A 15,659-nucleotide genomic window follows, 5' to 3' on the forward strand; every position below is an offset into this window, starting at 1 on the left:
GAGGATTCTGAAAACTGATTTTTTCTTTTATTTAGAAAAATGACATGAGACAGAAGCTTCAAAGAGGATCTAAACAGCTGATAGAATAACTCCTCCTGGTCTGTCCATAACATTTTTTTAAGTTAAGGTAATCTGAAACAGTCTGGTACAGATTCCACTGAAGCACCATTGCTGACATCCAGCATCCAGTGTTTTGTTTTAAAAGATAATGAGATGATTGATCAAATTACTAACCGGCTTCTAGAGGTATGTCTGCTTGCATGTGTAAAATTGGTCAAAGACTTAAAATTCTTCCAATTGTGCTTACTGTATATACTTAATATCTAAAATATACATCTTCCAGAGAGTAACCATGCCCATTTTTGTGTCACTGTACACAGCCTTCATAAAATACAATAACTCAGCAAAGGTATTCTGTAAACAATAGACGAGGAGTACTCTTCAGAATAAGCAACAAGGGTTGCTTGTATGGGAATGATTAAAACATGTATACAACTCTAACTTATATTTAAAACCGTTTCTTGGCATCCAAAACTATATAATTACACATTTTTAGTACATGAGAAAACCTCTGCTCTCAAAGGTATGAAAGGCACAGGGGAAATAAGGAGATGAGACAATGTTCATATGTTGTACTCTGAGAAAAGGATAAGAGCAAACTGAAGACCAAATGGATGCAAGTCATGTGGTTGTGTTTAAAACCTGGATAAGAGTGTTTCGTAGCAGTGGTTCATTTGTTAGTGGTCAGCTGCTTTTAAACAAGGATCAAGAAAAGTATTTCATAAAGGAAATCACTTTGAAGGGAGGGGACGTGGAGTGCTGTGAGACAGGAACCACAAAAAAAAAAAAAAAAAGTACATATTTTGAAGTGTGGAATAAGAATATAACCAGCTGTAGTTAAAGAAAAAAAAAAGACAAGGTGGTACTTAGGTACATGTGTGTGGACAGTAGTCACTGCAAATTCCAAGAAAAATACCAATTGAGTATTTTCGTGTCATACCTGCATATTCCAAAGCCTGTGCCACATCCATCTCATTTACATTAGAGTTCCAAATGAAGGGGAGTTCATACATGAGGCTGCCATTTCCTGTGAAAGAAAAGTGTTCCTCAGTCTTAAAAAAAAACACAAATAAAATCAGGTATTTGAGACACAGCAGCTTGGACTGTAGTGTAGAGGCTCTGACAGCACAGAAACGCTTCATCAGTGAGGTTGACGCCTGCTGATTCATTCACAGACTCTCGTCATAGTCCTGTTGGACTGACAGGCTGCTGTCAGTGGCTGGCAGTATTGAGTCCAGGGAAGGAGTCGATCTGGACTGTATCCTGAAAGCCGGATCCTTGGGTTGTGTAAGATATGCGTACCCTCATCTTCAGGTTCACCTGGAGGGAGAAGCAGGATTTAGATAGTAGCTAGAATCATCATCTGGGATGGGAGTAAAAAAAGATTTGGATCTAGCACATTTTTAGTAATGTGGGATATTTCTTGATGAACACAATACATTTTCTACTACAAAAACTTCTATCTGTTGCTGATAAAGTCTTAATATGAAAGAGGGTAACACTGTTTCCTGACTTTGCCCCTTACTGACAAAAACAGTTTTACGTGTGCATGTGTGTCAAGCCCACCTTGTTTGGGTTGTTGAGGACCACCATCTGGGTCACCTTAGCTGCGCCATGTGCAGGAAGAGAGTCCCCACTGGGAGCCTTCATGTGTAACTGGACACTCTGTGGGGGGTGGGGGGGTTCAAATGGAACTTTAAAGTGCAAAGCAGCAAAACACACACATGCTGTTTTTCACTTGCATTTTACTGCACTGATGACTCTGAGAACATGCTGGAGTTTAAAACTGACACCAAGCAACACAGACCAGTCAGTGCTCTGGTATGAGGCAGTATAAAAAAACTGTTATTCTGCCATAAGTAGCTCTTGTATAAACTACTGCTGAATCTGTTGAATCTTTTCACTTAAGTGGAGTGTACAGCCACGCTGGTTCCTCTGTGAGGCTGTACTTTGGCACAGTGGGCTTCAAAGCTAAATGCTAAAATGTTAGTGTCAGCATGTTAATAAGCTCTTTTAGGGTGAATTAGTAACATCTGTTCACAGAGCGTGATTGAAAACTACTCTTTTGACACATTTTAAGCACAGAATATGTCACTGCACAATCCCTGTCAACCAACAAATAACTAGATCATCACAATGACAGTGACAACATCCTGAAGTTAAGCAGGTATAATGCTAAATTAAACATTAAGGGTTCCACAAAGTACAATTCATCCTGGCAACATGAATGTCTACCAAATTTTAATGGACATTCATTCAATATTCGTCAAGACATTCCACTCAAAACTACAAAAGTGAACCTCATTTTGACACTAGAGGTCCACCAGGGATCACAAAATCAGGGTTCATTCTCAGGGGAACGTACATTTTTTGTCATTCCATTCAATGATTGATGCTCTGGAAGAGAAAGTTTGCTCTGTCAGTGGGTGATTAACAAGATGAGGACATGAGTGTGTTGAGACGAACCTTGGGCACTGCAGCCTGTAGAGTGAAGCTGCTGATGTCTGAGTCACTAGAGTTGGAGGCTGTGAGTGTGACTGTCAGGCCTGAGTCTGACTGTTTCTCACAACTTAGTGTCAAAGTCACACCGCTCTTCTCATACACTGTCACCGCAGGAGCTAAGAAATACAGAAGAGAGAAGGAAGAGGTGCAGATGTTAGCTTCACATTCTCTTATTTGCATTAGAATTTTAGGCACTTGCCTTTAGAACTATGAACGTAAAGTTTCAGTCCTAAATTTGATATTCTCTTGTTTCACATCCAAATTAATTCCCCTCTAGTTTCTTTCACTCCTTTCGGTTTCTCCTTGTGTATGTGGAAATCTGAGAGTCAGACCTGGTGCGACGGGCGTGGGCTCTAAGCCTCCCAGCAGATCCAGAAGGTCTCCTCCAGCAGGGCTGTTGATGGGCAGGCCTGGTGCCATGCTGCCTTGTGCAGGACTGGGCTGCAGAGGCTCCCCAGAGCCCCCCAGCAGATCCAACAAATCACAGACCTGAGGGAAACCACAGACAACTCAAATCATTGCTTCAACCTTCACCCCAACCTAAATATTAGAGCAAGTTTAAAGGATAATATGAGACTATGAGAGTGAGTAGTACATGACTGAACTGGTACTGAGCTGAGTAGACTTTAAACTATTTCAAAATCAAACCAGTAATAGATGAAGCTTTTGACACTAGCTTTATGAGATCAAAATCTAGCCCGATGAGGCTTGCTTAAAAATCAACACGTCACAAAGGAAACCAGCTCAGATGCAGAGAAAATGCAGGGAACACAGTGCTCACAATGTGTTGTCATGTAACCTGAACATATCTCTACTATCATCATGTTTTTTACCTGGCTAGCTGGCTGTTGTGGAGGCAGCAGCTCTCCCTGCTTGACTTTGGCGGGCTGGATCTCCTTGATGGTGTCCCCTGTTGACTCTCCGTTGGTATGACCCGGAGAGTTCTTCTCAATCACAGGCATCCTCTCCAGCACTGCTGCCCTGTGGAGAGAAGGAACATCTCAGCTATTTCAGGCAGAAAGCAAACAAACAAAAAAATCACTTTAAAACTGCAGGAAAAATCTGACTTTTTCATCAGCACAAGTCACTGCGTACCTCATGTGGTCATATTTTTTGAATAGAGCGTTGTATTCGACTGCCCTCTGCTGGAGCTCCACATCTATACAGCTGCCGTAAATGCTGACGATGCTTCTGATCCGACTGACCGGGGATGAAGACAGAGAGAGAGAGTTAGGAGATGTATACAAATGATGCAAAAAAAAAACAAAAACTAAGGAATCCATGTTCTCTATGATGACCTCTGCTGGCAACCAAAGCTGCTGTGCACTGATAACACTCCCATCTGTTTACATTCCACATGTCATTATTTAAGAAATATTAGAATCATATCTTTACTGAGGCATGTGAGCCAGAACATTTTAGAGGAAATTTAATAAGAAATGCTAAATATTGGATAGTATCATTGTTGTAATTCCCTGCCATGTTGTAGCACTCAAATGCAGGCTGATGGTGTTTGGAAATGTCAGTGTGTTGAGGGTTTTGTTCCTCAGCAACCACTGGATTGGTTTTTCTACACATGGCAAACTAACCACCGAGTCACCAGTTGGCACCGGCAGTCCTGTCTGTACAAATACTGAGTTTGATGCGTTGATCTTTTTAAACGATGCAGCTAAAGAAGAAAATCACATTCCTCCCTACTTTAAAGTCAACACAGTGGCGTGTTAACTGCATTGTGAGCTATGACAGAAATGTGTCTTACTCCACATTATCAGTGATGCGTGTGCTCAGTTTCATGGTGGCAGTGAGAGCAAAGCCTCTGGTCGCCGGGGACGACATGTGGGACTGTAGAACAGTTTCCAGGGCATCCAGGACGTCGTCCTCAGTGACCTGATCACAAAATAGAGAAATACTAAGTCTGAACTGGGGATGTGACAATGACAAGTTTTAGTGAGATGATACTAAGATGATCTATCACATTTATTATATGAAGATAAAGAGTATAAGCATTTGTATTACTGAGAAAAAAAGGACTGAGGATTAATTAGGACTCTCAGTATTGCTGATGTCATGTTTGTAGTTAAAGAAGAGTCATCTTCTCATCCAGAACAGATTGGACTTGTTTCTATACACTTTTATGTTTAAAATCTTGATATATTCAATGTGGTAACTGTGTCTGAAAAACTCTTTGTATACTCAGGTATGGCTGATATTACTTTTCATGCCAATTACCCAGATCCTCTGTTATTTCCAAACCAGCTTCAGTTGTGGTGTTGAAACCACAATACACTTTCACTTTCTGGAGAACTTTCTGGACTTTTCTTTGGGGAAACCTACCAGACATTAGGTAAATGTGGAAGTTATCATGACCTAACACAAGGCTGAATCACTATTTAACCATCAAGAGAAACAATAGAAAAGAAAATATGAGTCAGTGTTTGTAGTGCCCTGTGTACCTGAACAGGCTCAGTGTCCTGACACTCTCCTCTCAGCAGCAGGTCTCCGTACTCTCCTATACACCAGCATGCCACCTGGACCAGGGGTTGCTGCGGATAACACACAGTCAAAATAACACTTACAAACTGTCTCTATGTACTTTATATTTATAGCAAAATGTGTTAATCATAAAGAAACACTTCCTCATTTCTTGGCAGATTGGCTTGTTGGCCACTGAAGCGGGGCAATTTTTTTCCTGATTTCACAGGAAGTTAATGTGGCCGAAGACGAATGAGTACATGGTTACTCAGCACCCGTCTAAAAATAAACCTGGTTGCATCAGCTGGTTTCAAACTCGAAGTCTGGCTATTCTCACTACGACAAAACCAAACTCAGCTCTGCCTGGTTCGGATCAGACACACACCTTTCTCTTAGATGAAGATGTTTCCATTCAAGGTTTTATATCATACATTGTGCTACAAAATGATTTTGCCCCTTCTCTTCTGAGTTGAATTCAGTCATTTCTATTAAAAAGATTTTATGATTAAAATAGTTTCATGAATTAATAGAAAGGTAAATGAAAAATGATAAGCGTCAACCTCTGATGTTTTTAATCACCTTGACTTAAAAATAACAACTGACTTTTTACACAACAAAAAGATCGGTTTCACTTCATGAACAGCTTCAAGTTTCGGAGAGAAAATTAAATGTCACGCTCTGTTTACTTCATCTGAAAATACCTCGAGGGTCATTTCACTGAAATCGGGTCAGTCCATGTATGTGAAATAAAAAACATTCACTGAAAGTCCCCCGTAGGTATTTTTGGATCACCTTTACATCAACTGTTTGCTGTGTGTATAAGTGTTAGGTGGTATTGTAAGCACTGGATGATGAAAGTCTGATAGTGATGTCTTGTGTTTCATTATTTGCATTGTATCAAAGGTTTTACATCATTGTCATTGCCCATAATGAAACTGAAACAAGAGTTCTGACTTCCTGTGAAGACCCCTGCTGTCATCTTTTGTTTGGCCTTGGGATTTATGCGTCTGTTCCATTTCTGCAGGTGTTCGTTAGGGCAACTGGCCACACCTGAGGGCCCATGGGGTTGCCGGGTTGTTAAAATCCAGACTGTGGCTGTGGCGGTCTCACCCTGCTTTGACTGCTGGCAGCTGGTACTGTATGCAGCTCTCTGTTCTCCCTTCCAGTTACTTGGTTTCGTTATATTTCACCTTCTTGCACTGTATAACACTCACACGTTACACCCATGCACACCATACACCACTAACACTACTGATATTAACAGCTGATGCCTTACACACAAAGTTACATCTTCTATTTGCAGTTTAATTGGTTAAATCAACGTCTTTTTGATTAAAATGTATATTCTGTGTCTCTTTTTTTGTTGTGGCCACTTGAGTTGGGTAATCACACTGTGGGTATTTTTTCATCTACTGAAGTTTTTTGGAAAGTTTTTGTTGTTTCAACTTAAAGCATCACAGGACAGGTTAAAGGAGCTAGTAGTATCAGAACTCCTCATCAGACAGTCAAGTCATTTAAAACAAGATAATCCAAAGTTTCTATAAGTTTCCAAAACTGAAATTATGACATATCACCCTTTAGAAAAAAGTAAATAAAAATGCAGAGCATGCAGAAACCAGAGGCTTGAGAAGCGTGAGGGAATATGCTTTGATTTAACATTCTGAATGGGACTTTTTTTTTTCTAATCACAAATAAATCTGTCAAAATGTCTACTTAAAAAAAAAATAGTTTGCCTGCATATCTGCTTATGATCAAACAAAATGTTTAAATTTATGTTTGTATACAGTTGATACAGTTTGTATAAATTACCCCAAATTTCCTGTTAATTCCCATATATTCTTAGCTTTGGAATATTTAAAAAATTCCAAAGATTAACTTCCCATGGAAAAGTTATCGGAAATTTCCTGCCCCTTTACAACATTAAGCATGAAAACGAATCAGTGCAACACTGCTAAACTGCTAATATTTTTCCAACATGCTATTTTGTATCTTGTGCTTTTTTTTGTTCCTTTTGTTTTCTGTTCTACAGGATTACATCATTGTATTTGGGGATTTTTTGGTAGTTAAATAATCTTTAATCTTCTCCTTAAATAATTCCCCTTTAAGACCAAGAAAATCTGACTTAATCAGCTATCCTGAAGAATTGATTTTGAAAGCGATGTAAAATAACTTTTTAATAACAAAACATTATTGATGCAAAACAAAAGATAAACTATTCTTCCTATGATGTATCAAACATCAGCTTTTATCTCTTTATTTACTGCAACACAAAGCATCAACATGAAGAAACCTGGGGACTGAATGAGTGAGTGGACCAACAAGCCAATCTGTAAGAAACTAAACCTGAGAATGCTCCTTTGATGACAGAAACTACACACACACACACACACACACACACACACCTGAGAGATGTCAGTGAGCACAGCCCGGTATAGCTTGTGAACGGTGTAACAGTGCAGCTCTGAGGCGTTGGTGATGAGCTGGATCAGGTTCGGCACAGTTTCGTCTCTCACATCGCCCCCTGCCTGGCAGAGTGAGAAACAGCGTCAAACACAGGCACAAAGAGACACACACACACACACACACACACACACACACACACAAAACTCCAATAACTAGACAGCTGGTCCAAGTATTTAGGTCGCCCTACATTTCCTCTCAGACACAATGACCCAACTTGGTGGACATGTCCATCACAGCTCATGCACATTACAGTATATAAAAGGACATTTACTGATGAGGATTAAGCTTTAATTCGTGCCATGTATCCACCATTACTCTGTCTACATGCATCCTCCTTTCTATACACTCCATCATTTTAAGAGAGCAAAGGATGTGTGTAAACATTAGCTTTTAACAAATCATCTGGGTTTCACTTACTGCCTTATGTGGATAGAGCACAAAATAACAAGTAAGGATGTAACAAAGTGCAGAATGGAGAGTTAGTCCAGAATGAACCGCCTATTTAGTATCTATTTAGGGGCTGCATGTACGGTAGTTTGTACAGAATCTGCAATAAAAAGGGGACTATTTGTTTTTCTGTGTTTCTCCAGATTTGATTCTTTTGTCAGATTTTTGGAAAAACGTTGCACAACCATTTTCATAAATGAGTGCGAAGGTGTGTAAGATTAAGCAGACATTTCTTCACTGAAAAATTGCATCACTGTTTATCAAAAAGAGGAATGTGAAACCTACTTTCTGTTAGGAAGCTAAAGCAGTGCTGTTCAAACTGTACTAAACTTCACTTATCAAATTAATTGTTCATAAGTAACAAATTCAGTGTTTACTTAATGCATACACATCATTCATACATGTGGCCCCTGGTGCAAACACACAGGTGATGGCATAATAAGTTTTAAAAGTGTGAAACCCACATAAAAGGCAGGAGTGTGTGTGTGCCATAGTCTGTATTTACCGTGGTGAGGACATGCAGGATGGTATCAATGTGCCAGCGCTGGGAGGGTGCATACCTGACAGAGACAGAGACACACACACACACACACACACACACACACACACTTCAGTGGTGCTTGAGAGTGAGTCAGAAACACACACACACATACACTAGTCCATCAGCATCCTCTCACTGCTTTATACACATACAAACAGAAGTGCATCAAGTGGTAGAGAGATATCCAGCAGAGACACAGAAGACTATTCATGGTCACAGTGCCAGTGAAGTAAACGGGGATATCACTGACACAGAGTGAGACATGTAGACACACAGATACTTCATCACAGCTTCATCATATTTTTATTTTATTCATATTTTTACCCACATCATCATCTTTTCTTATCTATATAACAACGCCAATTCTAGTTCTGCTTTAAATGTATTCACATAAATGTATGTGTGTGTGCTTGCATGCCTAAAGACAATTGTGTATGTGCGCATTTACTTCTGTGGTGTCTCACTCACCTCTCAGCGGCGTTAAATATACCACTGGCAGCATTAGACCTGAGCTCGGGGGGGCAGGAGGAGAGGAAGAGGAGCAGTTCCTTCATCATGGAGCGGATGTTGCTGGCTGACACCAGAGCCAAGGAGAGCTCCAACGCACGGCTGCAGGGTTGGACAGAGAGTTCAATGACAGCTGACTCTGCTGGAATACACTTGAACAACACACTGACTCAAAAGAAATGATCATCACCAATTAAGTTATTATCATCATCATTAGCGGGGCTGGAAATCACTGGGTAGCTCATGATAAAATGTTATCACTTAACCATAATATCCACATTAATGACAGTATCACAACTCTTCAGAGTATTGACATTGCATTGCAAATGATCATGAACAGTATTTGTCTTGTCCCTCATCATTAGATAGCTGTAAGGTTGTGCCTCACACAGCACTTCTCTATCATCATGTCTTGTTGCACTTGGAGAACAGTTAATCGGAGCATCAGTAAGTGTTCCACACATGAAAATGACACTTCTTACATTAAATCCTTTTAAGTTTGAAAAAAAAAGAAGAAAACTTTAATGTCCAGCTGAAATCACATTTCACATCTGCTGGATGTTTGTTTGGTGGCTCATTGAACAAATGAAAGTGCAGGATGAGACATGTGTTTATGATTGTAAGTTAGATAAGAAGGAGACTTAGCAGGATGCGTTCAGGCTCAGTGTGACATTACGGTTTATACAAAAATCTGAATCAAGTACTATATATATATATATATATATATATATATATATACATATATGTTTTCCATCCAATTTATGTAACAATAGATATATACCGCTTGACAGAAGCATCCTGGTCCTTTAGGCAGTCCACTATGGTTCCTCGGTGGCGCTGCACTGCTGTGTGGTCTGTCCCAACAATCTTCTGAAGAGAAGTCATGGCAATATACCTGGACAGCCAAAAATGAGAACATCAGGTTTCAAGTTTCATGGAGCAGTATGATAAAGTGCTGTGAGGAAGCGGAAATGATAGTCCAGTGTGTCTACCGTAGCAGACAGTGTTAAGCAAATTAATCATATTTTAAATAATTTTCTACCGAACGAAAACGTTCAAGTTTAATTAACTGTGCAGTACAAACTTTACTTTCTCAACTTGGCGAGATGAATTATTAATCTTTCAACTGGAAATGTCTCATGAACTGATCAAGTATTTATGTGCGCACAAGAGAGATCTTATCTAGTCAGGCAGGTCTCACAGGAATAAACCAGTCCTATTACTGTCAGACAGCCACAGTGATACAGTGGAGCCGCAGGTAAAACCCAGACTGGCTTGTAGTGACTTCAGGGCCCCATGGAGACAAAGCGTAGAAATAGTTTTATAACAAAACCCTAAGGACCCTGTGACAGGTCTCCATGCTGTCTGATGAGAAATGACAAGGCCTGAAATGAAGAGATCAACATTAACAGACAGACTGTGACCTTCTGGTGCGGCTCTAGGGGAACTGTTTCAGCGGAGAGTGATTAGTGAGCTCAGGCTGATAACGGCCTGTCAGGAGGTTTCTCTGTCTGGCTGCAGTGAGGTTGCCATTGGCCTTGTGGAATGGAAAAAAGTAAAATGACCCTGAGAGATAAGAAAGAATGGCGGGAAAGATGGTGGAAGAGTTGTAAAGGGGGAAAAAGAAACAGAAACAGAAAACAGAACTGACCGAATGTTCCTGTCGTTGTTCAGGAGAAACCGTCCCAGGATGTTCACGGCCAGAACCTGTGGAAATGAAACATATGTGCAATTATTCATTTACCATATTTGAAATGTATGTGAATAAATAGCATGTCAGCATTTCAGTCTCTTACCCTGAGGCCGCTCTCTGACTTGATGTCTAGCACGGTCAGAACAGTTTCATACAGCACAGCGTTGCCCACAGTCTTAGTGCTGTCAGTGTTGGTAGCCACCTGTACACCACATCACACACACACATACACACACATTGTTACATTACTTTAAATACATCATACATTAAATCACTTATTCAGATTTTAAAGAAAAATTGAATAACATTACTTGATATGGGGCATGTTTTTCCAGTGGAAAATAGGAGATTAAATCATGTCTTTCAAGTTTGTTTGAGAAAAAAAAAAAGAAGATCTCTGGAGTCAGCATAATTATTGATAACAACCGTGGCTGAACAAACAAAAGATAAGAAACTCAAGCAGGAAGATGCTACACTAGTGAGTATAATCTTTGTGACATTTATGTATAAAGGCAGCTAAAAGCTACATTGTAAAAAAGGGCACTTCAAACCTGAGCTAGTAGGTCATTCATGGCGTCGCTAGCTGTTTCATTGTTACGGCCGAGGATCCTCAGCAGCCTCAGGATGCGCACCTGGGGATGGAAACGGGAAAGTGAACAGCTGGACTACAGCGTGAGTTATTGCGGTACACTGACTCAGTGAAAACAGAAGGAAGAATGGGAGGATGTCTGTACTGTATGTGCTCGTGAGAAAGAAAGAACCTGAAAGAAATAACACAAACAGTTTATTACCAGTCTGTGTCCATTTAAGACTAAATCTGAGCCAAATGAAGCCAGTACAGGCTTAATTCAATCAATTTGATGCTTCATATTGAAATAAGATTAAAAAAAACATTAATAGTTGTCAATTTCAGGAAAATGGAGAACAATGCTAAGAACAGATAAAATGTCTAACATAAGTATTATTGTTCTACGTAGGTAGATAGGTTATAAATAAATAGTACATAGTTGCAGGGGAGCTCAGACTGACCTGCAGGAAGGGATCACTGATTCCTGCCACGTCGTGCTCTGGAGAATAACCGGAAATGACCAGACCTTTCATGATCTGCACCAGATCTGGCACCGTCTGAGTTACACACAGCACAAACACATTATTAAAACATGTGGAGGTACTGAAAGGTGTGTGTGTGTGTGTGTGTGTGTGTGCTCTTCGTACCTTTCTGAACCGCTCCAGTGTTTCTGGATTCCGCTCACACAGCTCGGTAATGAGCACTACAGCACCATGTAACACACCTAGAGATAAACAGCCGAAACCACAATGAATTGTTGGAACCAGTATCTGGAAGACATGCTTACCAGGATCAAACTGCCTGGTAAACATATTTTTAAAATGTGCCGTTATGATCAACTAACCGTGGTTCTTCTCAGCCAGGAGTGCACGAGCTGCAGGCGCAAACATCTCCCCAAGATCATGAACTTTCCTCACAATGTGTACGGCACACAGTGCAGCCTGAGTGGACAGTGGGAGAAGTCATCGTCAGCACCATTATCATTACAACACTGAGCCTGTTGTGAGTTTTAATAATGGCGGGAGAAACTGAAATCTGTTTGAGACATTAAAGGATTTGGCTGATGAGTTTCTACATTTCTTACTGTCAGCAAATCTCACGTGCAGAGCCAACTCATCTTACTTACATGTATTGTGTATGTGCATCCAAAGTTTGATATATCATATTTCTCAGTGCCGTAGACCTCTGTCGTTGTCCAAAAAACACATCAGTGAGTCACACTGCTGCATTGGGTGACATGCTCCTTCCTCCATGAACGCAGTGGTTACAATAGTTTGTTTAGAAACGCCTCCAAAGGGTAAAAATAGTGATAATATAGTAACCTGCTTGTCATGATAACTACTTTTGCTGGACGATATATTGTCTCAGAAATAATCGCGATAAACAATATTACTGTGACTTGAAGATCATTTTATACCACTGATATAATGATAATGTAATAATATAGTAATTCAAGGGGGGTAGGGGGTGGGATTGCAGAGTGGGTGCTTCTCTTGTGTAAAAACACAGACTGTCATTATGGTTGGGGACAGAGTTATTTACCTTTAATTCTTCTACAGTCTCCACTCAGGACATACACAGTGAGGAATGGAGGACACTACTTGTTTAGCCAATGAGACATGAATAGCCTCTTAGCTGCTAATGTGCAGTGTGGCAATATTGAGGTAAAAAAAAAAAAGATCAAGGTCATGTCCGTGTATCATATATAGACATGATGACATCAATAATGACATTATTGTACGATAAGTCAATAACATAATTATTGAGACAGGCCTAAACAAGCTACAGTAACCACTGTCTTCAGGAACAACCAGTGCAGCAGCGTGACTCCTTGTGATATTAAGAGTTTTGTTTGAAATGGTTTTTAATCGTTTTTGGTCTACAGCCCAGAAGAATACAACATAATACGTGACAGCATGTTCTAAATGATTAAAATGATGACTCGTGATGTGAGGGCAGAGGTGCCACATTGCTTGTTAAATCATTTTCATTACATATGGAACGATGGTTACAGCACTTCAAACAGCTTGTCTTTGTGCAAAAACACAATTTATCTTACATGGTAGGGTGAATGTAAGAATGAGATCACCACAGCATTAAATAAGGTTAGTGTTATTTGTATGGCATTTTTCAAGCGAGGAGCACAAAATGCTTTCGAGTGCAGAGACATAGCATTAAAATACAAACACAGAAGTAAAGACACAACAGTCTAAAATGCTGGGACTACAACTGTAGTGTTTTTAAGTGCTGCTGAAGGAAATTTCAGGAAAAAAAGGAAAAAAAAAACAAACATATGGAGGCCCTCACCTTCTTCTTAATGTAGGAGTTGGAGGCTCGGAGCAGTCTCTCAATCTCTGGTGCCAGATCTCGGCACATCTCTGCTGAACCCATACAGGCCAACGTGCACAGAGCCAGAGACTGCACATACTGGCTACTGTGAGAAAGATCACTGAAAAACACACAGAAGACAGTGCAGTTAAGCATTTTATTGGAATATCTGCCAATTTTAAAATGTCTGACTTGTTATATTCTTCTTATCTTATGTTCCCACGGATCCCACCCCTCATTGTATCTACTGGAATAATTCTACGATATTATCATAACATATGATCTACAGTAAATTTACTCATTAGTACATTTTGTGTTCAAAATAATCTCAAAGTTCAAATAGTGTTCAATGCATTTTAAGATTTCCAGTTGTTTTATTAGATGTTTGATTCATTTGGGCTGCTCTTACTTCTTGATGGAGTTAGTGATGAGCAGGCTGGCATCCTGCTTCTCATCCAGCAGCATCATGGCTCCCAGGTATCCGACACGCTTCTCACTGTAGCGAGGGCTGGCTATCATCCGAACACACTCCATCTAGCGAGAAGACCGACAACTCCTTTGAACACAACTGTACTTGAAATACTAATACTACTGATGCCCCTGGGGAAATTCTCCACTCTTTGCACGCTACAAAGTGGAGGCACGGGAGGGATTCAGTGGCCCAGTTTCAATGTCCACCCTCTTGGACTTATAGACTTTGACATGGGTTCCCAATGTTGCAGACTTTGCTTGAGGGAATCTACCACAGTCCAGAGTGTTGTAACTACATGAGATGTGAGAAATAGCAAGAAAGTAAAGTTTATATGTACATAACAGCAAAAATAATAAGTAAAATGTGGACTATTCATTCTTTTCAGGTTATATGTGATTTTATAATGTGTTGTTTGAGCTCTTCCACCTTCATTCACTTTGCACACAAATGATGTCTGTGAGGGGGTTCAGTATTCAGGACAATTCAGTGGTTAATTGAACCCAAATCCTTCTGCTCCCATGGTGGTTTCTCATCCCGCTAACCCCTTTAACCCAAACAAACCCCGTGACAGGAATTAGCCAAATCCTCTCACCTGACCAAAGTGAGCAGGGTAGCCCAACATGTGCACGTAGAGCAGCTTGGCCAGGTTGTGAGATCGACCCCCGTTGTCGGCTTGCCTGAACTGTGCCCGGATGGCAGCGCACTCCCTCTGGATGACACCCCGCTCCTCACACTGCGTCCTGGCTGACCTGATGGCCCGGATCATCTCCTGCAGGGGTACTGATGGGGACATGGCTGTGTGTGTGTGTGTGTGTGTGTGTGTGTGTATGAGAGAGCAGGAGTGTGTGGGGGAATGTGTGTTTGTGTGTGTGTGTGTGTATGGAGTGTGTGGGGGAATGTGTGTGTGTGAGAGTAGGTGGATGTATGTGTGTGTTAGTATGTGTGTATGTAGTATCAAGGAAGTGAACAAAAAACATGATCAAAGATGAAACTACTACACTGTAGAGTTGTACTGTGCTGGATAGTATTTCACTTCCTGTATGTGAAACCCCTGCAAGGTGTATGTAAGGTCATGACAAAGCTATTACTACGGCACATATTTAGAAGAGCTCTACTGTCTCTAAAAACAAACGATTAAAAGTGCGTATGCTGTAAAAAAAAAATCAATTAAAACAACTTGAACTACAAGTCTGGTGAGCAATGACTGCTCATTCTGCTGACTACTGCAGCGTTATTCACTCCCCACAGCTGTCTGAACATAACAGAAAGTTACTATTAATCAACTACGTATGTACGACTTAATTGCGTTGTAGAAAAGACATTTAAATAGCCGAGTTAACCACAAAGTTAGCAGCCAGTGAAACGAGCCAGAGGCTAGCCAACTGACCGAGGCGAGCTAACCTTGCAGATGCTGTCAAGCCTGCCCTGTAGGAAGCTGACGAGAGCTAGCTGAGTTAGCATGACAGTCTGTTTATGCGGAAGGTTTTCACTCAGAAATGAAAAAAAAACAAACATACCTTTACACTGTACAGGGAGTCGTCAGAATTCAAAAAGTAAACTACTTCAAACGACCCCACTATGATACGCGGCAGCAGTCTCTTAGCTG

The 15,659-nt window shown here is 40.5% G+C and overlaps 1 protein-coding gene across 1 annotated transcript; it reads right to left on the reverse strand.

Annotated features, from left to right (window-relative positions):
- Positions 1–79: 79 nt before the first annotated feature.
- On the reverse strand, positions 80–15,659 carry ap1g2 (adaptor related protein complex 1 subunit gamma 2). The gene is made up of 22 exons (XM_053329747.1): positions 15,571–15,659; positions 14,646–14,848; positions 13,991–14,115; positions 13,561–13,702; positions 12,098–12,194; positions 11,901–11,977; positions 11,715–11,810; positions 11,237–11,317; positions 10,789–10,887; positions 10,644–10,699; positions 9,774–9,887; positions 8,954–9,094; positions 8,450–8,504; positions 7,437–7,559; positions 5,016–5,105; positions 4,322–4,449; positions 3,658–3,762; positions 3,396–3,543; positions 2,895–3,051; positions 2,527–2,678; positions 1,627–1,725; positions 80–1,380 (listed from the first exon to the last, which is right to left on the reverse strand). Exons 2-22 carry the CDS (start codon positions 14,844–14,846, stop codon positions 1,273–1,275), a joined length of 2,394 nt encoding a protein of 797 aa, XP_053185722.1. The 5' UTR covers positions 14,847–14,848; positions 15,571–15,659; the 3' UTR covers positions 80–1,272.

Source organism: Scomber japonicus, chromosome 12 (genome assembly GCF_027409825.1).
Source record: "Scomber japonicus isolate fScoJap1 chromosome 12, fScoJap1.pri, whole genome shotgun sequence".
Classification (NCBI taxonomy): Eukaryota; Metazoa; Chordata; class Actinopteri; order Scombriformes; family Scombridae; genus Scomber; species Scomber japonicus.

Excerpts from the sequence above, each read along its gene's own strand:
- ap1g2 (XM_053329747.1), bottom strand. The coding sequence starts at position 14,846 with ATGTCCCCATCAGTACCCCTGCAGGAGATGATCCGGGCCATCAGGTCA. Across the intron at positions 14,116-14,645 it reads ACCCTGCTCACTTTGGTCAG|ATGGAGTGTGTTCGGATGAT; the intron begins GTGAGAGGATTT and ends TCTTCTCGCTAG. Across the intron at positions 3,544-3,657 it reads AAAAAATATGACCACATGAG|GGCAGCAGTGCTGGAGAGGA; the intron begins GTACGCAGTGAC and ends TTCTCTCCACAG.